Source organism: Aotus nancymaae, unplaced genomic scaffold (assembly GCF_030222135.1).
Source record: "Aotus nancymaae isolate 86718 unplaced genomic scaffold, 86718_ANA_hifiasm-v0.15.2.pri h1tg000006l, whole genome shotgun sequence".
Lineage (NCBI taxonomy): Eukaryota > Metazoa > Chordata > Mammalia > Primates > Aotidae > Aotus > Aotus nancymaae.
Genome location: NW_026988417.1, coordinates 30161035 through 30187280, shown reverse-complemented (window position 1 = coordinate 30187280; position 26246 = coordinate 30161035). Strand labels below are relative to the sequence as shown.

Here is a 26246-nt window from a genome sequence, read left to right as displayed (position 1 = left end):
ACATATATTAGTTATACTGATTGATAAATATATATTCAGATATATATATTGTGTGTATATACAATATGTGTATATAATATGCGTGTGTACGTGTGTGTATATATATAGACATACTCTTTCTCTGGGAAAATATGTCTATATATGCAGATATATAATGTATGTGTGTATAAACATATAGTTATATATATATATATATACAGAGTCTTCATTCAACACACAGAAACACTTCCATATGTACATCTATAGTTGTTCTTTCCTGTAATTTAATGTTTCAACTCTTTTGCTTTAGAGAACAGGGGTCTCCCTCTGTTACCCAGGCTGGAGCACAGTGGTACAATCATATCATAGCTCACTGCAGCCTCAAACTTCTGAACTCAAAGGATCCTCCTGTCTCAGCTTCTAGAGTATCTGGGACTACAGCCATGTGCCACTAAACCTGGTTAATTTGTTTCATTTTATTTTTTGTAGAGACCATCTCTTACTTTGTTGTCCAGGCCGGTCTTGAACTCCTGACCTCATGCAATTCTCCCGCCTAGGCTTCCTTAAGTTCTGGGATTTCAGGTGTGAGCCTGGACATCTGCTTTAAATTGAATAAAAAAGTAAAAAAAAAAAAAAAATCTATGTTTTCCAGTAAATAATTTCTTATTTTTCGTATTTTAAAAGAACTAACTTTTCTGGCAACCTTAATGCAAGGGTTAATTTTTTTCTTCTATAGAGAGACCTTATCTGAAGCTATATATCAAATCTATTTATCAAATAAAACAAAGATTTTTATGCCTCATGGTATAAAATGTATTGAGCATCTATTGTACCCATACCTAGTAAATAACAGGATTCTCTAAAAGCATCAAACTTTAAGTTTGGACATGTATTCTGTGAGTGCTGCTGTTTTGTTTTTCTAGGAGGCAATTTGTAATGAAAATTAAGACATCTTCTATATTTAGTTGCCAGAGGATAAATTTGGCAATAATAAATCAACATGACAAATTAGAAAAATAAAAATAATATTATTTAGATAACCTTGGAAGGGGTTTTGTCTTTTTGTTTTATTGTTTGTTGGTTTGTTTTGGTATACTGACTGATTTTTTTTTTCTTTTGTATTTTCTACATGGCCAAGAGGAAATCAAACCTTAGAGATGGATGTAGCTTTTTCCTTGCAAGAGACTATGTTTGTCAGCTTTAAATCCACGTATTGTCAGAACTATCAAAATAAATCATTGAGGTTTTCAAAGTACAATTATTGTTTCTAATAAGATTTGGTGCTGACTAAAATTTTCCTAATTCACTTAATGCCGAATAAAATACAGGGTATGTAATCTTTTAGCAAATGCTTATATAATTAAAATATTTAACTAAAAGCTAAGAATGCTACACTAAAAATAATCATTTATTTTTGTTGATTTAAGTGACGGTATTATGGAAAAGTAGACCTTAAAAAGCAATCATGGTTGTAAGAATGCTATATTTAAAAAAGAAAATATATTCCAGTTTTTCCATATGTAATTTGTCAATTTCCTTTAGTATAGTCTCAAACATTAATTTTAGTAAATAAAGTGTGTTTACAGTTTTGAGCTATGGTAGTGATTTGATAGGTAATTACTATAAAGTTGAGAGTTGATGAAACTGTACTTATTATTTATTAAAAACATTTCAGATAATGCATATATACCCCAAACGTTTCTGTGATTTTCATTCTATGATTCCCACCTCAGTATGTTGTAAAGTTCCTCATTTTAAATGTATGCAAACATTAGAACATGTCTTATTTGCAAAGAGAGAAAAGAAGAATAGAAGAGAAAGAAGAAAGGAAATGGCTTTAAAACCTAGAAATCTATTAAAAGTATCCGTTATTAGCTTGTAATTCAACATACTTCAGTAGACACATGCCTGGAAAGAAGCCAAATATCAGGAATAAAAGATCCACATTGAATTTTACAAAGAGAACAAGTTCCAAGAATTGTGACCATATTTCAACTGACATACTGAATAAAAAAGCAATTTGATGTACTTTCTTATAGCAGCACAGTCCTTTAATATCTTCTTATAAAACAGCTTAATGCATCTGTTATCTTCCTATTTGATTTTATGAATAATCTATCCATACAGTCCATGCGTGCTACAAAACTGTAACCTTGTGATTGCCCTTGTCAATAGAACCTACTGTCTGCTATTTGCATTGACTTATTTTGACCACAATGTTTAATTGAGGGATATATACATATTATAAAAACCAACAGAGAAATGATGAGTTTGATTTTTCATGTAGGTCCAAGAAAGAATTCTGCTACTTTGATAGAAAGAGAAAAAAAAAAAACACATTTCAACAGATTTATCAGGGGAAAGAAGGAGATTGGCATTTATTTTCTATCCAGTACCTATAATATGTTGTTTACAAAATTGCTCTAAAGGCTGGAATTATCATGCTCATATTTTTATGTTTTAAAATATGACTGAGGAAAAAAATAAGGTTTAAAATTGTCATTATTTTTGCAACCTTTTTTCTTCTTATTCTTACTACTTCCTGTAGGTGGAGGTCTGGTTAAACCAGCTTCTACCTGTCTTGTTTTTGAAAGCAGTACACCTATTTAAAGCAAGAGTTGAAAATTAGACAAGTTATTAGATGGTCAAATTTTCTACCAAAATGTTTAAGAATATTGCTTTAGTATTAGGTGAAATGTAAATGTATTTGTAATCTTCAAGCAGGAGCTCTGAGGTAGAGCACTTCTACAAATGTAATTTCGACTTCTAACTCATGACATCAACTCAGTAGAGATTAACCGAATCAAGTTAAAGTTGATTCTCAATGAATCTCGTATATAATCTTATCTTTTCCAATTGTTTTAGACCTGTTACAATCCTTAAGTAAAATATTGCCTTAATTTACTTGTTTTCTTTAAAACTAAAGAGGAAAAGGCAAAGATTTACAGAAAGCAAAAAACAAGCAAGTAAATTAACAACTGCATCACGCTTAGATAAATGAGAGCTTATTTAAAATATGTTACTTACATTTAAACTTTTGATTTTCATTGACTTGCTAGCTCTTACTAAAGTTCCATAATAGAGAGGTTGGTTTGAGAAGCCAGGAACAAATGCTTATATGGTGCTCATCCAGGCATGAATTACAAAACCCTCCCAGCTTTATAAATGTGAATGTGGGTTGCTTTTGCTCTCAATACATTTTTCTCAATACAATAAGAAGGACAATATTCGAAACTTGAGGTTTATACCACAAGGCATTTTTGAATTTTTCAGGCATAAAAAACTGCTGAAATCTTATGATTCAGTAGGGAACACATTTCCTCCCTTTTCCTTTCTAGCATTTAATTCAAAAATGGCAAAGCCAGTTTTATCTAGCTCCCTAAAATATTCACCTTTGGCCCTATGTCAATAAAAAGTTTTACCTCTTAAGAATTGCTTTCTGGACTTTTATTAGAAAATTCATCTTTACCTTAGCAGTCAATGAATATCAACTATTGAGCTCTATCTTTATCACCCTCAACAGTATGTTTTGGGCCAATCGAAAGGTGGGGTTTGTTTTAGTATAGAGAATACCTTATGGGTAGTTATTGGGAGAAGTCAGCCCAAAATAAATTTCCTGAAAATACCCCATACATAGTTGCTGTGTAGATCAAGGATAGAGATGATGAATATATATAGATGTATAAAAATACATCCTGATAACAAAAACTAGTTGAAATTAATAACATATACCTAATTCTCAGAATATATTCAATTTAGTGACTGGAATTTTGCCCCATTAGAAGTCATCGGAACTTGCTACCACAGTACTGGTGGTCTCTGCTATAACTCTTGGCAGATTGTGTAGATTTTGTGTTTTCCTTACACTAACAGAAATATACAATGTGTCTGTGTGTATGTGTATGTATGCACACCTTCAATTTTAACATAAATGCTACCGCACTTGCCTCCAGTAAAAATAAAACTCTCTACTGATATTCTAAACAGTTGTTTCCCTATTTCCACGAATACAAGCGAGATTTCTCAATGCCAAAAAGTGGAAGCAAGTGGAAATGGCCTAAAAGAAAAACTGTCCTGCTACGCTTGTATGTTTGACAATTTATCACGTGAGTAAAGCTGATCTGCCATTTTAAATATATAATAAATGAAATATTACACAATATTTCCATGTTAATATTATTTTACATTTTAATTATGCAGAACCTGTGTTATAGAAAATTGGATTTATTCTCTATGCCTTTCACTTGTGTGTCAATAATTTTCCAAATTTCTCTTTCTCTTGATTATGAAAGCACCCTGGCTGAGCTGTTTCACAGGCACAAAGTGACTTGGTATATTATGTGATGGGACATACAGTGTGGCAGTAGTGGGTAACAGCCAGGGGACTTATCTAAAATTACATAACTGCAAATTTGAGAACACAGTGGAATAAATGAACTGAAGTTGAAAATCGAAGAAATAAAAACTATGTTAGCTTAAGGGGAACTTTCTCCTTTAAATTACTTTTTGAAGGGATTTCTTTTAATACAAACTTTACTAAACTGTAGAAAATAAAGAGAAGAATGGACAAAATAACATGGCAGGCAATCTGTGGGTACTGGAGTTAGAATAATACAGCACTATCCATTTGGTTTTAGAAAATAGGACAAAGAGGTTGAATTAGATCTTTAAAGGATATTTTACAGCTGCTATTCTTTCAGAGGAAACCCTGTAAATTAACAACTGAAATACAGGAAGGGAAAGAAACACTAATATTCATTTAAAATTTTTGTAGTACTTCCATTTTCACCATGTTGCCCAGAAAATCTAACTTAACAAAGTAATAAAATGCATTCTGAGGATTAATTCATAAATCGAGAAAACAAACATTTGGATATGATCTTTGAGAATGACTTTAAAAGTAAGTTATTCAAGTCAACTAAGTTATAATAAGTCTATTTTTATAAACTATCCTATCATTCTCTAAGTTAATAACTTGAATAGGGTATATTTCCCCAAATATACACTATTTCTGAGATATATATAATGAATATATCTCAGAAAGTGAAAATATCTGATAGCATGAGGAAAATGTTGGCACCTCTCTGGAATTTGATTTCATTTTTTTTCATAATTCATTTGACTAATGCACCTTTTCTCCTCTCCAGCTGCTGTGCAGAGTGTCTGCCTTCTGTCTTAATATCTCATCATCTGCCATCTCCCACAAGTAATTTTCTGACTGTTTCTGTTTATTGTCAACTTTTCATGACATTCCCCCTCCCTTCTTGCAACTTCTACCCCATGTCATACTGCAGTGATTAAGTGATGTGCAATAGTTGTAACAGGCAGGTTTATTTTACAATGGGATTTCAGGGTTAAAGCATGTTCAGGCAGTAAAAGAAAAGAAAGCTGATTCTGTAATTCACTTTTCAACAAAGCTTCAAAGATAATCACAACATGGTTGTCTTTGAATCCTGAGGTCATATACTAAATTACAAATGATTTAATAAATACATATTTAATTATTGAATCATTTTAAGTGCACTATCTAATTTTCTTACCACAAATGGCACACAATTACTAGATTTACTCAGGTTTCTCCATGTAATTTCCATTAGCATATATTCTCACTAATGGAAATTACATGGAGAAACCTGAGTTTCTTTTGCAGAATTTGGAAAACTATTTAGACAACTGCCTTAGAGAGCACCCACATATTTTAAAAAGAAACAACAACAAAAAAACCCATAAAACTGTATCTTCTAGAAATTGTGAAAACACATAAAAATACTGCATAGCATTTTCAGAAAAATTCTAAAATTAAAACTGGACTTGAGAGGTTATTTTATGCTAAACTTGCATGTTCTTTTATGCTAGGACAATCTTTGCAATGCAAACAATTGACAAGATACTTTTACACTAGATTCACAGGAGGGAATAGTGGAAGAAAGGAACTAGTTCTCCAAAGTCACAGTCAACCTCTTTAATACTCTTGTCTAATATTGATAACACTATGTATTGTATACCCTAAGAATCAGGTTATTCTTCTCAACAAACACAAGTGAGTATTTACAATTATTATCTCCATGTTACAGATCAGAAAATGAGGCACGGAGATATTAAACAATTTTCCAAGTCAGACAGCTTGTAATGTAGGAGGGAAATTTTGTCCAAACCATCAGACCCTGCTTTCAGTGCTTGTAGCCACCAGGTTATACCAGTGCCTCACTTCCAAGTAAGTATTTCAGGCTTCCCTAAACTAATTCCTGGTAATTTTTCCCTAGATGGTTAGCAGGGCCTGCTTTTAAAAATATAAATAATAGTAGGCTGTTAAAATAGCTATATGTAATAGATCATTTTCTGTCAATTCTATAAGGTCCTGTTTCTTATGAAGCATGAGCTAAATTCACATTATACATGCCTGCAACCCCGAAACTTCCTACATTCATTTGGATCGCATCTAAATGAAATAATACAACAAAATTAAGATTATGCCTAAATATATGTCTCCCTTTGGCCATAACTATTAGGTCTCTCAGATATGATTTGTTGTTGTGTAATTGAAATAGCATCCTTTAACCATGATCTTCCATATGATTCTCATTCTCATCTTTAATTTTAGCTTTATCTGCTTAGAATTCGGTTAATCTTTCAATTCTGTGCATTTGTGTTTTCAAAAATGTTTAATAGCCTCAAATCTCTTTTGAAAATGGAGAAAATATATCTGAATATATGGAAGTGAAAATGTGTTACAATTAAACATTATAGGGGCCTACTATCACATTGATTTTAATTCCAAAATGTACAATTGGTCCTTGTATAACTGATTAATGACATTTGATTTAATGGCTCTAAAAACATGACTAGTCCCTAACAACGGTAGCCAAAATTTATTTAGCCCTTTATTTGTATTGATCTAAGTACTTTACATACATTATCTCATTTAATTCTCATGGCAACTATATGACATAGATATTCTTATCATCTCCATTTTACAGATGAATAAATGAGTGTCACGATGAAGTTGTCCCTGGTCACACTGCTGGTACGTGATGAAGATGGGTTGCCACCCAGCAAGTTATCTAACTTGACCTGTTAACCACTACTCTATATCAGCATTATCCAGACGAGCTTTCTGAGATGATAGAAGTGTGCTATAAAACAATGACTGGTGAGACTGCAGAACTGCATTTTTAAATTTAAATTGATTTTAATTAATTCATATGTAAACATCTATACATGGCTAACAGTGACCACACTGGACCTATACTGCCTCACGTTGCTACGTTTCACATATTTTACAAAAACATACACACTCAGCCTGTTTCCACTTTTACTTGTAAAACGGTTAAACTCTTTCATCAATTTTCAACAAAATAATGTTAACAAATATAGTGAGGGAAAGTGTGTAAATTTTGGAAATCATATCATGCCGATAAACCTAACAGAACAGGTTACGGGAGGGAACGTACTGCTAAATCATTGCTTCCCTATTTATCTTTTTATTCACACATAAAACCTATTTTGAACCTGGTTTCTCCTTTTCCAGCTGATCTGTTGATCTCTTTTTGAAGAAGAGGTGATGACACACTAGTGAAGTAAGCGTCCTTATGTGTTTACAGGCAGAGAGCTAGCACTGCCTCTGTGGTGCCTCCATTCATGTGCATTTCCTTCCTTCCACATCACTTCCAGTGTTAAACTGACTGGGGAAAGGCTCACAGCCAATAAATGCAAAACTGTGTCGCTTCCAGCTTCCCAAACCTTCCCACCATAAATAGCCAGAGCAACACTCAGTTCCTCATAACCCCAACAACAGATAAAACAACTAACATCTGCAGAGCAGTTTGTTTTGTCCAGCACTTTTACGAGATAAACCACTTGAAATTCAAGAAATCCTGCAATCTGGAGGCCAAATTCGCTTAACTATACTTTATGAAAAGGAAGTTAAACTCAAAAATTTCACTTGCTCAATTTCACAGAAGTATTATTTCACATAGTAAACTCGCCAATAAAGATTTGAGGGATTTGGGTTTTATTTTGCTTTTTTTGTGTTTCATTTTGACTGCTACTTACACTAAATCATCCTGTGAGCTCAGAGGTCAGACTCCCTGGGCTTGATTGTTGTTGTAGCTATTTAGCTGTGTGATTTAGGGCAAATTAATTAATCACTCTGTTTTCTCATCTTTAAAAAGGAAATAATGTTGTTTTTCCTTTAGGATTGCTGAAATATTGAGTTAATAAATAGTACTTCAAACAGTGTCTGGCATGGTAGCAAATGTTCAATAAATATTGGATGTTATTACTGTCATTATTCTTTTTGGGATGGAGTCTCCCTCTGTTGCCCAGGCTGGAGTGCAGTGGTGGGATCTCGGCTCACTGCAACCTCCATCTCCCAGGTTCAAGTGATTCTCGTGCCTCAGCCTCCTGAGTACCTGGTATTACAGGCGCATGCCACCAGGACCGGCTAATTTTTGTGTTTTTAGTAAAGATGGGGTTTCACCATGTTGTCCAGGCTGGTCTCAAATCCCTGACCTTAAGTGATCTCCCTGCCTCAGCCTCCCAAAGTGCTGGGATTACAGGCATAAGCCACCACTGCTGGCATGTTGTTATTCTTATTGATCAGTCTCACTCCTTATTTTAGTATTGCCTGTACTTGATGGGTTAGCATACTGTGCCCTGTGTTGTAAATGAGCTATCAGGTGTGTACAGCTTCTTCCTGTGACTCTTCTCTGGGGGTCAGGGCTCTGCTTCATATTTCTCTGTCTCTCTGTCTCTCCTCTGACCCATAAAACTTAGCAGAATGCAGCACATGGGATATAACTATCGATTACATACAAACAGAAGTGAAATGTGTCTCTCCAATGGGACAGTTTTTTATAAAGGGGAAAGGCTTTCCCTAGCCACTAGATAACAGGAAACGTGGTTACAATAGTTGTGACGTAAACCTCTAAGGACCCCAAAGAAGCTCTTCTACTTGGAGACTTTAGCAGGATTTGCATACTCACTCTTTTGGGGCTCAAAAGTCTATGAGGAGAATGGCATTCTTTTTCCTAGACAACCTAAAATGCTGGAGCCATGGCTGTACAAAAGAAAAGAAAACCTACTTTATTTAGTATTAGCTAAAATGAAAAAACAGAGATATTTGAATTTCAAATTTTCTGATTAGGGACTCAAGCTGGTACAGCTTGAGTCCCTAATCAGAAAATTTGAAATTCGAAATCTTTCAAAATCGGAACCATTTTGAGTGCCAACATAGTGGTCAAAGAAAATGTTCTTTGGAGCATTTCCGATTCTGAATTTTCAGCTAAGGGATGCTGAGCTGGGAATTACACTGCAAATATTCCAAAATCCAAAACAAAATCTCTAATCCAAAACATTTCTGGTCCCAAGAACTTCAGATAAGAAATAAGGGACTGAAAAAACGAGGGTTAGAAGGAGTACAGGACAGTAGCAATTGGCAAAGAAGAAAAAAAATCAGTATTTTTGTGGTGAAATGTTTACAACGTGGAGGCTTCTTTCAGATGTCATTGTGTCTCTAGAGAGAAAATGTCTTGGTAAGAGGCTACTACTTAAGATTCACTTTGTACATAGTTATTGTCAAGATAAGCAAAATCTTTCAGTTGGAAAGTCTGCAAAGAAGAAAGAATTCCAAAGGTACACATTTAAATGAAAGTATGCTTATAGGAAGGAAGTCACAGAGGTGATCAAGAGGTTTAAAACAAATAAGCATGGTAAATATTTTTAAAGAAATTTTAAATAAGCATGATTTTATTTCTTCTAGACTAACTGTGCCTTTTCAGAATTCTACACATGAATGAATACTGTAAAAATAGTTATTATGTTTCAAAGGATGCATTTATCTATAAAAGTGTTAAGATAAAGTCATCTACTCAGAGTTAAAGTTTAGGCTAATTAAAACATATAAATAACTTTTCTTCTGACCTAAAGGAGAGAGGCTCAGGCTGGTAGCAGCAGAAGCTGTGATCTCAGCAGGGGAATTATGATTATAAATGGAATGGAGAGTCAGATATTACAGGAATGCACATGTCAAAATATTTGGGGCTATAGCTGTAGACAGAATCAATATAACAGACACATGCATCATTCTTCTCCTTGATTTTCCTATTAAGTTGAACTTAGAATACTCAAGCAATAATTATTTCATGCCAAAATTACAGTAAAATTTGCATTATTACTAAAGCATAGTTTTATTTAAAGAAATATTCTACTTGACTAAAATTTTGTTATTTGTTCGAGTAATGCATTTTCCAGTTTTCTGAGATTATATCTCCATTCCTATTCAAGTCATGCATAAGAAACTAATTTTGTTAGCATCATTGCAAAACATCTTTCCCTCTGTACTCAAGAGCGATCTAAGTAGAACCTCCAACTCTAGCAAGCTTATTTATGCCAATTTACTTTAAAAACTAGTCTACATTAAGTATACTGGAGCATTTTGAATGGTGCAGTGAAACTGCTGGGCTATTAAATGCTATTAAATTGTGCACATTGCTGCAAATAGGAACAATGAGTCTGATGTGAAACTGTGTGAACATGTACTGCTGGTGAAACCATGGTGCCTGAGTGCTTATCATTTTATCCTTTTGAAAGGCTACTATGGCCCCACAATTACATTTTTGACTCAAATCAATATAAAGATCACTCTATACTTTTGGCTAATATTTTTCAAGTGTGTGCATATATATAAGCATGTTGATGATTCCCAATTAGTTGAAAAAAGTCAGGTTGACAGAATTTGTAGGGATAGGGGAGCAACTGTTATCTATGGTTGTTTATAATAGCTAAGTAGCTTGCTTTAAATATTAAAAGAAGCTATATTCTATCACATTGGTTCAGCATATTTGATTATTACAATTAGGAGTTTATAATTAGTTTAAATAGTACAGTCCAAAAAATAGTTTGTTGTTTTGTTCTTGTTTGCAATTGGTTAACAGGATTTCAATATTATACTTGTTAAGAAAATAATTACAGTGTTGAACATAGAAGTAGGGGTAAATAATTTTGTTCTCAACCACAAACATGAACATATTGAACTTTTCCTTTAATTTATGTAAATATTCTGAACAATAAATACAACATCAAAAGGAACTGTTCCAAACAGCTTCTACATAATCAGAATTTGGTTCATTCTTTCTTCACCACATGATTTAATGACTGAGTTAGTAGGTGCGCTTTTTAACTTCTTTTTAAAACATAAATCAATGCTTATAAATGAGTGTGTCAACTGTGTTTGAGTGAATACAAGTTAATTATTCCTTACATATTTGAATGTGTATATGTGTGTGTTTGTGTGTGTGTGTGTGTGTGTGTGTGTGTGTGAGAGATGGTCATCAAACACATTAGATATGTAGCTGTATATAGAAATATAAATATATACTTTAAAAAAAATTGCACTCTGATTTAGTGAAAGCACTCCTCAGATATATGAGTGCAATTGTGTGTTGATTTTATGTTATCTTGTTAATCTTATTTATATATGTATAAGCATGTGTTTAATGTTTTATTATGAAAAAATATAATGTTTAAACAATTTAAAAATATGCTCTGAAGATAATTTTCAGCACTCATACTTACAAAATGCACAAAATCTGTCTTTTTATGTATTGGGAATCAAAATATACTTCTTGGCTTTACCTAATTAAATATTTTTAAATTAGGGTATATGAGTCAAGCTGTGGGCTATTTTACTAACTTTTTTTTCCCCCACAGGTTTTTGTTACAGATGATTTTATATGTAGCCAAAATGTCCTTACTATAATCATTGAAAAGAAAGGCTTATATTGGATTTAAATACATATTAGACATACATTTTTATTATCAACATTCCTTTGCCCACACTCCCACTGCTTACAGTCCTAGTTTCCCCATTTAAGTGATATACTGTTGATGCTTCACCATCTATATAACAGTGTGTATTTGTGTGTACACATAGACTCTAAACTATGTAAAATATAGCATCACAGCATAAAGAATAGTTCACACTAAAAACAATAATAATAGCTCCTCCAGTTTGTCACCATTTTACTAGATATAAGAACCACCATTTAGGAAAGTGTTATTTTCTGGTTTCAAACACTGTTTTACCTATGTTTTACAAAGATGGAACTTGTGCCGTTTCTTTTCCTGTCCTTTCCTTTCTTCTCTTTTCTTTGTGTCATGTGTTTTGTAGGAGAGAAGGAAAGAAGAGAGGCAAGGAGAATTGAAGAATAGAAGGGAAAAAATAAGAGAGATGATAATAGAAGAAAGCGATGAATGGGTCCTACCATTTAATTGACCTTATACTTATTTTAACCTTTTCCTTTTTTCCCCAGAAACAACAAATTTCCTAATTCTTACATAATGCTAGCTAAATGTAAGCATATAGAAAATAATTTTCCAGGATAGCAGATCTTTTAAACTGCCTATGTTGGTGGAATATAACAATCTATTCAAAACTCAACTTATTTGTTGTGTTTAAGATATATCTTGTAATTGAAGGCCAATACGTTCAGATAACAACTAGATGTCTGTGTATATAATGCAGACTTTCTTATAGCGAGAGTTACTTTGTTCTCAATAGAAACTCTTTTTGAATATGAAAAATATCCTAACTTTGACACCTACTGACCTTATTTTCTAAACGTTAAAATTGACAGCAAAACCCTAGTGCTGATTTCCATAATCCTGTAATATCTTTGCCCACTTCAGCCTTCTCAATTGCAAAGCTATTCCAGATGGGACCATGAAATTTTTGCAGCAAGTTCTACAGCACATAATTTTGGTCAATATAGTTATTATGCCACACACAGCTGTATACTGCCACATAAATGAGCACATGTGCAATAGGATTCTTGTATTGTAAGTTTTATAAAAATAAAATTGAAATTAAACAGCCATACACAATAATTTATTTGAAACATCAACATGTGGGTTGCTCTAGGGTTACATAAATGGTGCTATTCCTTTTCCAAGAGAAAACGTTTGTCATTTAATATTCAGTATTAACACAAATGTTTTCCCCAGAATTATAATCTAAATTAGGTGCTTTAAAATACATCAATATATCATTAACTTCTTACTTTAACACATTAGATCTATAGAAGAATCAATTCTCCCTAACAATGGTGAGAGAACCTAATCATTCTCTAAATTTACTTTTAATTAGCATCATCTTCATTAATTGGTGTAGCTGATAGCAAAACATTACAGTGCATTGCTCTTTTATATTTAAAATGTAATATGTCATTTGATCCCATGTCTTTACGAAAGAACCTTACTGGTTTTTCTGCAATCCCTTAGTAACTATTTTTAGATGTGTTGCTGAATAATTTTCTCCAGGAAACTATATGAGGCTATATTAAGGATGCTCTATTCAAATTAATTTTCAGGCAACAATTTGGTCTTTATTTCCTCTGCATATTTGTGAATGTCCTGAGAAAGATTTTTCTCTCTCCTTCATCCTCTTCTCAATCAAATTTTTGGATAAATCAAAGGAAATGTTGTGTAATCAACAAATAGCCAAGAAGGATGAACCTGCCATTTATTAAGTGTTTCTTGTTAACTATGCTATGTTTTCACACACTTACTATTATTTCACAAGAATTATGTTCACAGGCAACATTTCCATTGTCCTGATGGGGAGGGAAAACAAAAACCAAAAGACTAACAAAACACCTGGGTCTCTAATTAGTTAACTGGATCTCAAGAAGTGACTTTCCAAAGGTAACCCCATTACTATTCACAGCCAGGTAGGGTTATAGATGTTATAGGACACAGTGAGAGTTCAGGTTCTCTGATCCCCAAGTCCAAGGCTCTTTCTGCTACATCACATATTCTAATGGTGTCCCACCCTCTATCCAGGTACCTTTGCTGTAAAGGAAAGCTTTGAACACATTAATAACAGACTCTCCAGTGCAATGAAGATCAACAATTGGTTTAATCAAGACCAATTCCTGACATTTAATTCTAGACTTAGTGTTTTGTTTCCAATGACAGCTTCCTTTCCACTTACATGTTTTCAAAAGTACCCTTTTGGCTTAACCTTTCTTTCATATATCTTTTCTCATTTAATGACACCCCTCCACTTTCTACAATAAAAGTTTTAGCTGTTCCTGATTATTCCATCTTCCTTATCTGCAACACTCATCAATTCTTCAATTCTGAGAGTTCTGCTCTGAAAATACACCTCTAAGACAGCTGTCTTCAAATATTAGCATGCCTCAAATTCACCTGAGGACTTGTTAAAACATGGCTGCTGGATCACATCCTCAAAGTTTCTGATTCAATTGTTCTGGGATAGGCCCCAGTTAATTGGCATTTTGGGCCAGGTGATGTCAATGATTCCGTTCTGAGAAACAGATTTTGAGAAGTGCCATTCCAGGAGATCTCACCGCTTTTTGCCCACAGGTATTGCATTATATTTTCATCCATATCTTAGTCACACAACTACAAAAAAATACCAACTGGGTATTTCAGTCATTATCCTTCCTACCTCCATTCCTCAATGTATCCTGTACCATTTTAATAAGTACAAACAAAACTCTGATAAAGTTATCTAACAACTCATCAATCTCTTTAATGATATTCCACTGTCCAGAGACCAAGATGATCACCTTAACAGTATGGTTTTCAGCTACCATGATCTACTGTTGGTTCTGGCTGTTTCTCTTGCACAAAGTTTCACCTTAATCTTAGTCTGGCCAACTCTTCTCTCTTATTTAATAAATGAGCACATGTGCAATAGACTTCTTGTAATATAAGTTTTATAAAACTAAAAGTCTATTTCAAACTCATATCCTTTGTGAAATATGCCCAGGCTTCCCCTGGCAGAGTTTGTAACTTCCCACTTTGATTTCCTATTTTGCTTAGTAATAGCTCCACTGAATTGCTCATTACATTTAATTCAATTATCACTTGGTTCTGTTAGAGGCTTATTTCTATTTGTCTGAGCCTCCACAAAAAAAAGTCAACAACTTTGAATATTAAATAATTTATGATTATTTCCTTCTCCCATCCCCCAATAAAAATAAAGAGAAAAACAGATCATTTGTTTGGCCTGATGACTTTCCTTTATTAAGTGTTCTTTAAAAATGTCTTGATTACAGATATATCATTCAGCATATATTATCACCTCCAACACTCTATGCTAATGCCGAACTGTACTAAGGAAAGAGTTCAACATATCTGCATTTTAGAAACAACAACTTGTGTAGGCATGTGTCTCTGAGACACATATGTCTAAATCAATACACAATTATTTCTGTGTAATTTAAATCACCATCTTTAAATATATACAGAAATTGCCTTGATCAGCACCTCATGATATGGCCTGTTCTTATCCTCAGTTTTAAGGATTTTACTTGCTGCATGAAAATTCAAAATTTGCTACCATCCATATTTACATTTTCTAAATTATATAGTCATAGGCTAAATTCTAAAACTATTAAAACACATCTTCAATACTAAAAGTATTTTAAATTCTAACAAAGATATCAGCCAACTGGGGGTTGAAATTACCATGGACTAATTTTTTTTTCCTTTCCTGCAGTATCACGTTATTATTAATATTTCTTCTACACTTTCTAAAATAACCACTTATAGAATAAAAAAGAATGTCATAAATTACAGAATTATAAATAAATTGATTTTATCTTCCTCAACCATTTTATTATATCTCTCTTCAGCTGGTAAATTTTCCCTTAAAAATCACCTATGTGGAAATAACGCAGAGCTTTCAGAGCTAGTACACTGATGTAAACAAAACAAGAAAGAAAAGAAGGAAAACATCCAGCTTGTGTCTAAATCACCATGTTTAGAGTTCACTGATGTTACAGTTATATCTCTTGGCAATTAGTATCCAATTTAGCTTTGTCCAATAGAGTAAATGGGCAGTTTTCCTAAGTCTAGTTAAATCATCATTGCAATGCAGAGTATAAGATGTTAAAAGATAGGTTTTACCCCATAGATTATTATCTTTGAAGAAGTCTTTGAGTCATTTTTCTGCAGAAAAAAAAATGCAGTGGCCAAATTCTGACTCCTAAGCACTGTTCTCATCAATTGTTTTATAATTAAATCTAGTGGTTTCCCAGTATTATAAAACCAATGGTGAAAACTGTCTAATCAACTATACGATAAAAATAAAACTGTATTTTCCCAGTGTCTGACAAGGTAAAAAGAAGTTACCAAATGTCTGCCACATTTCTACAGTTTCTGAAGGAACGCATTTTTTAACTAAAGTAGCTCGTTCCAAGATCATCTCCAAAGGTCTAGGCAGGTGTGCTAAATTAACAGTCTCCTGGAGGGGAAGAAAAGTTGTTTTCCACTTTCCTTTATTTGGCTTTGTCTCAAAGCTCTTTCTTCTTCATGAACGGCCTACTGATTTGATCCATGCTGAAAAATGTGCTCGTGCACTGGAATCCCTATCCTTTCTTTACAGTACTTGCTGTGTCAGTTATTAGTCTACCTGACAAACTCTGAGGGATTTGGCCCTAATTAGAATGACCACCTTAAAAGGGATAATTTCATTTATTCATTCAGCACGTGTTGGCCTTTGTCTATCATGATTTGGGTGAGATAGCATTTGTTAGATGATAAATTAGTACCAAAAGGGAAACAAAGGAAAAAAAAAAAAATCTAAAGAACACTAAGATTTTATGAAAGGGAGAAGAAAAGATAGAGAGATAGAAAGGAGATACATGGATTTTTATATGTTTATTTATTTAATTCAATGTGACTATAAATATATGCATAAACATTGAAGAGGCACAGTAATGGCCACTAAAGATGTATATGTCCTGATCCCAGGAACCTGTGAATACATTAGGTTACATGGAGGATCAAAGTGGCTGATCACCTGACTCTGACATGGGGAGATTATCCTGGATAATCCTGGGGGACTCAATGTAATCAAAGGGTTCTTACATGAGAAGAGGGAGGCAAGGAGAGAACCCTAGAGAGATTCAGTGTTAGAAGAATATGGCCCAATATTGTTTTGAAGACAGAAAAATGGGGCCACTAACAAAAGAATGTGGGAGGGCAGCCTTCAAAACCTGAAAAAGGCAACAAAAGGGATTCTTTGCTAGAGTCTCCAAAAGGAATGCAGCCTTACTGACACCTTGATTTAGTCTAGTGGGATATACTTTGGGCTTCTAAACTCCAACTGTAAGATAATAAATGTATTGTTTCAGCCGCTAAGTTTGAGGTAATGTATACAGTGGAAATAGAAAATAAACATACCTTTCCTCATTCATCTTTAAATTGCAGTTTTCCTTTTGTGTATAAACTGTCTGCATCAATGCTGACCAACAGAAGAAATATAATGCAAATAACACATAAGAACCATAAACATAATTTAAAAGGTCCTTTAAGCCACTTTAAAACATTTTAAAACATTAATTCTAATCATATCTTTTGTTTGACAATATATTCAAAATATTGTGTCAATATGTGATCAATAGAAAATCACAAATGAGATATTTAATACTCCTTTTATTTACACGAAATCTTCTAAATCTGGTGTGTTTGTAATACTGACAGCACATCTCAGTTTTGACTAGTCACGTTTCAACTGCTTAATTGTCACGATTAACTAGGAACTGCTACATTAAACAGCCCAGAATTTATATAGAAATATTTTAGCTATCTGAAGCCAATTTGAGTGATAGTTTTGAATATACCATCAGAAGACTATAATTTTAATATGCATCTGTTTTTAATAAAGGATAGTGATTTCTTTATGCATTTTCAGAATGGATGTGCTTTGACTTTCACCAAAATGTTGAATATAGTCCAAACCTGAACACAGAAATTTAAATGTTAATAGGACCGTTTCAACATATGAACTAATTTCAAATTACTAAGTAGAAGTTTATAGTATTTACATATCAACTATGCCTTCAGGTAGGCATATTAGAAAGCTGATCTTCAAATTCTGTACAAATTTGGTTTTATCACCTATCGTTTCAAATTTGAGGTTCTGCTTACTCTATTTGGACTCCAACTTTTGTGGTGCAAAACGAAGATAAAATAAATTTGCTTGTTTTCTTCTACTTCTGAATGGCCGCTAATTCATAGCGAAGCATAGGTACAACAAAGCTGTCATGGGTCATGGTGTCAGTTCAGAGTATTGGGGTGAGAACACTGGTATTTCAGGGCATCCTTTTCAAAGACTGGCTAAATTCTACAGCTTTCCATTTTTTACACTTTGAGATAATTTATATAAAGGCAAAAATGCATAATTTATTCTTAATGAAATTTCATGAAGACATTTTACAAAGAGAAAATACATAATTGTAGATTATAAAAATCGATAATATTTCTGAAGGTTTTTATTCCAACCTAAGCAATTAGTAGGATGCCCCCACACCCCTATTATATTTACTTTTCTAAATAAAAATAACTGTATTGATATTTTAAAATGCCTACTGGTAATAAAGTCTTTTTCACTTCCCATGTTTATATTCTATTCAAATAGTTACCAACCTAGCATTCTTTTTTCTCTTTCTGGTCTCCAGATTTACACATTTTGGGGATGTCGTGAACTGTGAGTGTATACCCATACAGACACATTCTTTTTCCTAAACATTTGGTTGGCATTGCAGGTTTTAAATAAAATTTATTACAATCTTCATATAATTTACAGTTGAATAAATGTTCCAACTCTAAGGCTTTTTTAGGATTATCACTATTTAGCAAAAAAAAAAAAAAAAAATCTAAATTGAAGGTGGTTCTCAAATCTCTTAAAGTATTTTTCCTATAAAACTAATAAAAATAATACTTCTACATTTTTTTTCTCTTGTCCTGGCTTTAGTTCACTTTTTCTTGTAAAGTAGTGTCAATATGACAATGTTGTTTTCTGACAGTTACCTAATACTTATGTTAGGAATGGGCTTTCCCTACAATTAACTAAGTATCACACTTTATGAACCATCTTATTTATTAGATTACATGTTCATAGCATTTTGCTGCTTTGGTGGCTCCTTCTGTCTATGTTTTAACTCAGTCTTGATTATACGTGCATTAGACGTAAGGAGCACAGTGACACCTTGGAAGGTAAAGCATCATGATCAGACTTGAAAGTATCTGAACACCTTATTTCTACAATTTACTAGAATGGAAGAGCCATCCATAGGCATGTATTTTGGCTCCCCCAACATTACGCACAGCACATGTGAGATGAAGGAAACATCTATGGAAGTTCTGAGTGGCAGTTTGATCTCTGAGGGCTGTCAATAAACAAATGGGACAACAGTCCTCCTTGGGCATTGACATTAGTAAGAGTAGTTGGGAGCAGGGAGTGAAGAGCGTGTTATCTGTATTTTAGCATTCATCTTTTTATTTTTTCTATCTCAGCTTGTAACATCAGCTCCTACTCCTTTGGCTGACTCTTGTGATTTATAAGATGATTTACAAGGTCTATTCCCTAAGCTTGGCTACAGTAAATAAATAAGCCCCATCTGAAAGGCAGCGGATACATGTCTTGACAATACCAAAAGTAAAAACTGGAAGCTCAAGAGGAAGCATCATTACACATTATGTTTATTTCTTCTTCCTTGGGACAATTCTTCAAACCACTGAAAATACTATCATTTCCCCCAAACAATAGCAGGTTGTTTTTACACTCAGGCACCTGTAAGATCATCCCATATCTTTGTGTGACCAGAGGAGGACGGAGTTCTGAAACCCAGTGGCACTGTTAGTATTCAGTTGGATTGGGAATTATTCATTGTGAGCCACCATAAAGAATAAATGTTCCTTTAGAGGACATTTTGCAGTCATATGACCCTTATGCAACATTAAAAAGAAGACTAGCTGACATGCTGATATTTACTTAACAAACACTATGAGCCAAGCACAATGCTCCCTGCTTTATATTACTAGTTCATTTATCTTCATCACAATTCTACCATGTACAAAACATTATGATCTCTGTTTTTTGATAAGGAAACTGAGGCTTCAGAAGGCCTTAGTAATAAGCCCAAGATATTCACCTAGTCACAGAATTAGGACTTGATCATCCATCTGTTTGATTTCAAATATATGGCTCTACTCACCACACGAAGGAAGTTTTAAGGACTGTTACATGACCAATAATTGCATGAAGTCTTTTCAGATATTTAGTAAAATTCCCCTAATAAAGAAAAATTGTGTGTATGTGTGTGTTTATATATATGTAAATACTGTCATATACATTTAATACAAAATATATATTTTATATAAATCCTAATTTTAAGCAATATTTTAATTATTTTCAGTGAGAGAGAAGGCTAAAAACACAGGAAGCCAAGAGAAATAATCTAGAATTACCAAAAGGAACACTGGACTTCCAAAAGAATGATGACCAGTTTTATTCTTAGGTGTCAATTTCAAATACTAAATTAAAAACATTTAACCTTTGCCTTTTAAAGTTAAATGAGAACCCGAGGATCTAAATCTGCACTGTCCAATATGATAAGTACTAGCCAAATGTGGCTATTTAAATGTAAATTAAGATTAAATAAAATATTAAAAAATCAGTTTCTCAGTCTCAAGAGTGCTGATCTAAATGAAACTAAGGGCTAAGTGCTGATTTTATTAGGGATATTCTTCCTTAACTCTTTTCTCCTTGTCTAGTCTCTGTCCTTCTCCCTCTTAGAATGGTGTACTTTAGAGGAAGATGAACTGTTTGTCATTTTCACATTATCTTTCATAGGTTCCAGTGGGAAAGTTGTCCATTTAGTTAAAAATGATGGCTGGCAAAGCAAACTGACCTTCTGACTTAGGAGTGGGGCGTGAGTTTCGGCCAATGGCATAATTTAGCAGACATCATTTTAAGACTCATAACATTTCCATGGTGGCTTGAGTGCTACAGATTATGTTGGAAGAGAAAAAGTTTTAAAAATAGATGGCTTTTTGAGAAACATAACATCTAGATGGAAAGAACTAGTGTATCACAAAAAATAGATGGAGAAATTAACAAGGCAATGAGCGTTTACATCTATAGAATCTCCTTTTTAAAGTGAGAAAAATGGAATACCTCCCTTCTTTACTATACCTGACCTCAATTTTCTTTCATTACATATGTAAAGAATTACAGATAATTATTTTATACCTACTACAAAAAAGAGGAAGGATTATTATTCTTAACAATATGCATACATAACTTATAAAAAAGTTTGCATTTTAAAAATGAGAGGTTGAGCAAGATGGTAATTTGGATTGTGACGCTATTAAGCAGAAGTGGGCTCATATTATGCTGTGCTCACTTTTAGCCCTTGAAAATAGTTTCAACGAAAAAGGCTAATATTGTTGACATCATTATTTTTAATAGCATTAATGATTTTCATAATCACAATAGTATTCCCCAACTCTGACAAGTCTGTCAGATTATATGAGTGGTTTGCCAAAGCCTATTTAGTAGCTATTTAGTGTTTACTCAAGATACATTCTTCTTAAACATTGCACTGTATGTAAAAGAACACATATGTAAACCAAAGTAACTATTCTGAAAAAGAAAAAAAGATTTTTGATGCACTGGATAGAAAGGCTAAAAATTATTTCTTTTTCCATCACACATGGAATTTACAGGTATTTATGGCAAAAACATAGTAAGTAGCATTCTGAAAGAGAATTCTCTATCACTAAAGTCGCTATCATGCTGAAAATATTTCTATAGTGTATATAGTCTCTCTCTATATAGTGTGTGTTTATATACATATAGTGTGTGTGTGCATACATATATAGATAGATACATAGATACATATACATTGCTTAACTTCTTTGAGGCTATCATTGCATGCTTCTTTTTCTCTTTAGGCATCAAATTTTTAAATTTTATAAAGAAAAAAATATAGAATAATGCTGAATGGTTGCTCTTATTTGACTACATTTTATAAAAATTATATTATAATCATAACGAGAATCTGCCAAATAGAACTCAATATTTATTAATGTGATAAATTTTGTTTATGGCCCTTCAGTCTATTAATCTGTATCTATCAACATTCTAACCTGGTTAACTTCTGTATTTTATTTCCAGGTACCATGTATATTATCAGGAACTCTTTGAAAAGTCAATAGCCTGTGAATAATTTCTAATACATTTTTCTAGACATAGTTTGAGGTAAAACTTTTGATAATTTGATATACAAAGTAAGGTTTAGTTGATATTTCTCAATCTCCCTCTCTCTTTTCACTGAAATCTATATATTTTTTGGTGGAGAAGGGTGTCAGATAATCAACCATATGTTGTAAATATACAACATAACCCCTATTCAATCATTAGCTACTCCTCTGTTTCATTTCCTTAGCTTAATCATGACTCCCTAACTCATTGAATGTTAGACCAGCAACCTCCAAAAACATTGCTTAAAAGTAGGCAAAAGGAGAGGTTAGAGCTCACAGAAGTTCTGTGCCTCTACTTTGTAACTACTGCCCGTTCTTTTAGTACCTGCGGTTCCTTGGAATGGTGCAGCACCTGTAAAAGGTTAATGAGCATAGAGACTTTCAGGCATAATACAAATTACAGACACTACACAGACAATTCAAGAAAACAGACAAGCAACATGCACGCTGCAGGCACAATACAGGTGGCAGATATTACTGCAGCTCCATCCCCAAGATATCTTACAGATTATATATACACATATATTAGTGAGATATATATATTTGGAGAGTTACCATTGTTAAGTACTATTTAAAAAGAGAGAGAGAGAAAATTGTTTTTCAACAGGTTTTAGGTGTACCTATCTTAGCTTGTTTTGCAATCAGATATTTACACCTTTCTTGTGACAGATCATGAGAAATCTCTTCAACTTTATCAAATAAATCCAATAATCTAAGAAACAAGTTTCTTAAAAAAAAAACAAAAAACAAAAAACTGTGATTCACTTCTATCCAAAAAGTTTTACATTCACAATTCAGGGACTTTATCTTCCCATAAAACATGTTTAATGCTAAAAATAAATTGTGGTCTAAATCATCTGCAATAAACATTTTAAGTAGACTTGAAATCTCAGATCCGTTAAAACGTAAGGTGAGGATTTTTGATGAACTCTCAATTTAATAAAAAAGAATTTAAGCTGTCAGTTTTTCTAAAAATCTTGAATGATTTGCCTTCAAAACTGCATTCATTGCTCTATGAGAATTATCAGGCATTAATGTACATGCATTAATACTACCATCATTGCAGAGGGCCTGCAGAGAAAGAGTTCTTCCATTCCCAGTTTCATTTTAAAAATAATCTCTTGTTATTTTGGTTACACTGAACACTAATACAGAATTAATCAAATTAGCATTAGCAGTTCATGTTGCAAACTTCAATTTGAATTGCCACAACATCAAAGCAAAAATATTTGCATATCAAAAGTAAAAGAGGTGGGATTTAAATTAATTTAGTGTCTTAAAACTAACTAGGCCTTGATGGTAACTTAAATGATAAATAGTTCGCAAATATAGAAATTGAATATATTTATATTCTTTTTCAACAATCCCAAGGCCTGTGTACTAAATGCTAATGAAATATGAATATTAGAAAAAAATGGAATATGACAGTGCATATGGAAAATGTTGGGCTTCTCATAAACTGAGAATTCTGTTTAATTCAGACTATAGTGTTGTTTATAACTGTTTATAACTAAGAGTATGTAGGTGACAATTCTTTCTACTCATCTATAGACCATATTATAATACTTTGAGTCTAATTATTCTCAATAATTCATTATATAGAAAAATGTAATGGAGTTGATATACTTGTGGGCAGAAACATGCCAAAACAATGTGTTTTCTACCGTATGCATCCCTCATTTTTTAATCACACAATATTATCGTGCAGTTTCTATTTGCCTACCACAATGTCTAATGTTTAATATTCCTTTCTCACCTGGTGATTCAGATGGCTAAACTGAATAAAACATACAATTTTGATAAATGAGTATTTTTATGTAACTCATGTCTGTGTACTTTCTAGGGAATAGCATGTTTTCACAGATGCAAATCTGGCCTTTAAAATAATTTATATTCCTGCCTTAGCTCAGTCTGATATTGACAGTGACCTGATGAGTGACCACCATTTGCAGTACAATACCCTCCCTAAAATTAAATATCACCTAATATACTTAAGGGGTTCTTTCCTCCTTGGCATACACTCCTAAACTGCCCTAATAAAAAAAGTATTTCTTAGGTTTCATTCTTATGACTATGCACTGATATTTTATTTTGTTGTTTCATATTCCAAATAATATTTAAAAATAAAAATATTCTTATGGTACTATTATGCCTCAAAATATTTCTAAAAGTATATAAGAAATAAATGTATGCAAATTTATTTTAATTTTATATAGGTACCTGGAAAAAAAGAAAATTGATTTTTTTTCAGAGATAATTTCTCACTATGTTCCCCAGGCTGAACTAGAACTTCTAGATTCAAGTGGTCCTCCTGCCCCAACCACCTGAGAAGCTGAGAATATAGGGAAGAAAAAAATGCTATTTTCTAAGTCATCTTCATGATTTAAAATTATGTAAAATAATTTAAGAATTACTAATGGCAAAACTTCCCAGAGATACTATTAATAATGTCCACTACATTTTATAGCTATTAAATAAGGTTCATGGAGCCAGCCTGACATCTGTACTTAGAAGCTTTTGAGGCAGTAGCTGGGTGTCCTTACAAAAAAGACATACCAGGAATAGGTAAATAAGGGAAAAAAAAAAAGGTTTTTAAGTAAAAACCTGGTATAAAATAGATACGGATTGTTGGATTCTTACTTTTTTTTTAACCTTCTTACTTAGGTGATCTGGAAATTAATTACATGATATCTGATACTTGGATTAAGTTTTGCATTTGTTGTTTGATTTTAAGAAAGATTTTAGAGTACTATAGAAGAATATATTCATTAGCTTTCTCATCATAAAATCATAAAGGAATGGACTAGAAAAAGGGCCAGTTTCTCTAATTTACAACCTGTGAGTACTGTAATTTCCATGTAGGTGGAAAATGTCACAGTGTATTGTAGGATGTTATGCCCACAGATAAAGGTATTTTATTTTATTTTCTTTCCTTTTTCCTGTGACAGTCTCGCTTTGTCACTCTGTCGCTATGCTAGAGCGCAGTGGGGATTCTCCTGCCTCAGCCTCTCGAGTAGCTAGGACTACAGGCACGTGCCACCACACCAGGCTAATTTGTGCCACCACACCAGGCTGATTTTTGAATTTTTAGTAGAGATGGGGTTTCACCGTGTTGATCAGGATGGTCTTGATCTCTTGACCTCGTGATCAGCCCGCCTTGGCCTCTCCAAGTGCTGGGATTACAGGCGTGAGCCACTACGTCTGGCCAATAAAGAAATTTCCAAATGGATTCTGATTACATTAGAGCAGTTTTAAATTTCAGATAAGAAAACTTAAATTGTGAAAAGATCACCTTTGTCATTGTTCAACCATTTCTTCATAATGATATTATAAGGTCATTAGGCTTTTCTTGGTGGGAGGAGGTGAAACCAGGATTAACTACACATCTCTCACTGGTTAGACTTTGCATATTTGCTACAATATCTGTATAATAGTGAGTTACTTTATGTTTTAGTATAGAAATAGGTGAGGTTTTTTTGCTTGCTTGTTTGTTTTTTGCTTTTCTGCATGAAGAAGCACTTACAGCTACAAACTATCTTTATGGGAAATAATAATTCTAATCTCAGGAGAAAATAGACTAATTAAAAAAAAAAAAGGCTAAAAATGACCTCTTGGGAAGAAAGGACAGATCTGAATATTAATGTAATCAGTAGTTATCATTTGGCAGGCAAGGAGATATCAACTGCAGGCCAAGAGAAACTGTAAGTTAGATGTCTCAGGCTCAATACTAGAAGGAAAATTTCAACTTTTAAAGAAGAATTCCGTATGTGGATTAATTTTTCTTGGTTTCAGAAAAAACTGAAAATACCCATCTCATGTATTTTAACTATTTCAGGTAAAAATTATCCTGCTTTTCAAGGTGATTCTTACAAAAGACTAAGCTTTGATTTAAAAAGGTCACAATACGATATTCTTGGGGTAAAACATGTTGTGTCTAAGCTGTTGTGGTTGTTACAGGGTCAGGGGATGGTAGTGCATCTATTTTGTTGTTGTTACTGTTGTTCTTTTCAATCTAAATAAACCAAAAGAGATAAAATTTGATGAAAGGATAGTGGAATATTTAAGATTATTTAGCTTAAGCCCTTCCTTTTGCAGATTAACTCTGCAGACCAAAACGAAAATGGTTTATTCAGGGCCATACATCCTCCTGCAAAGCAAGGACTTAATCATAGGTTTAAAATTTCAAG

General features: G+C 33.1%; 1 protein-coding gene across 5 annotated transcripts in view; it reads right to left on the bottom strand.

Moving 5' to 3' along the window:
* Positions 1-26246, bottom strand: part of PCDH7 (protocadherin 7) — a 421284-nt gene that overhangs the window by 136652 nt on the left and 258386 nt on the right. Inside the window, exon 3 of one of the 5 annotated variants that reach the window (XM_064366227.1) lies at positions 22385-22411. The exons of the other annotated variants lie outside the window; for them this stretch is intronic. Coding sequence (XP_064222297.1) covers positions 22385-22411 — 27 coding nt within the window. The remainder of the gene's footprint in view (positions 1-22384; positions 22412-26246) is intronic. 5 annotated transcript variants of the gene reach the window in all.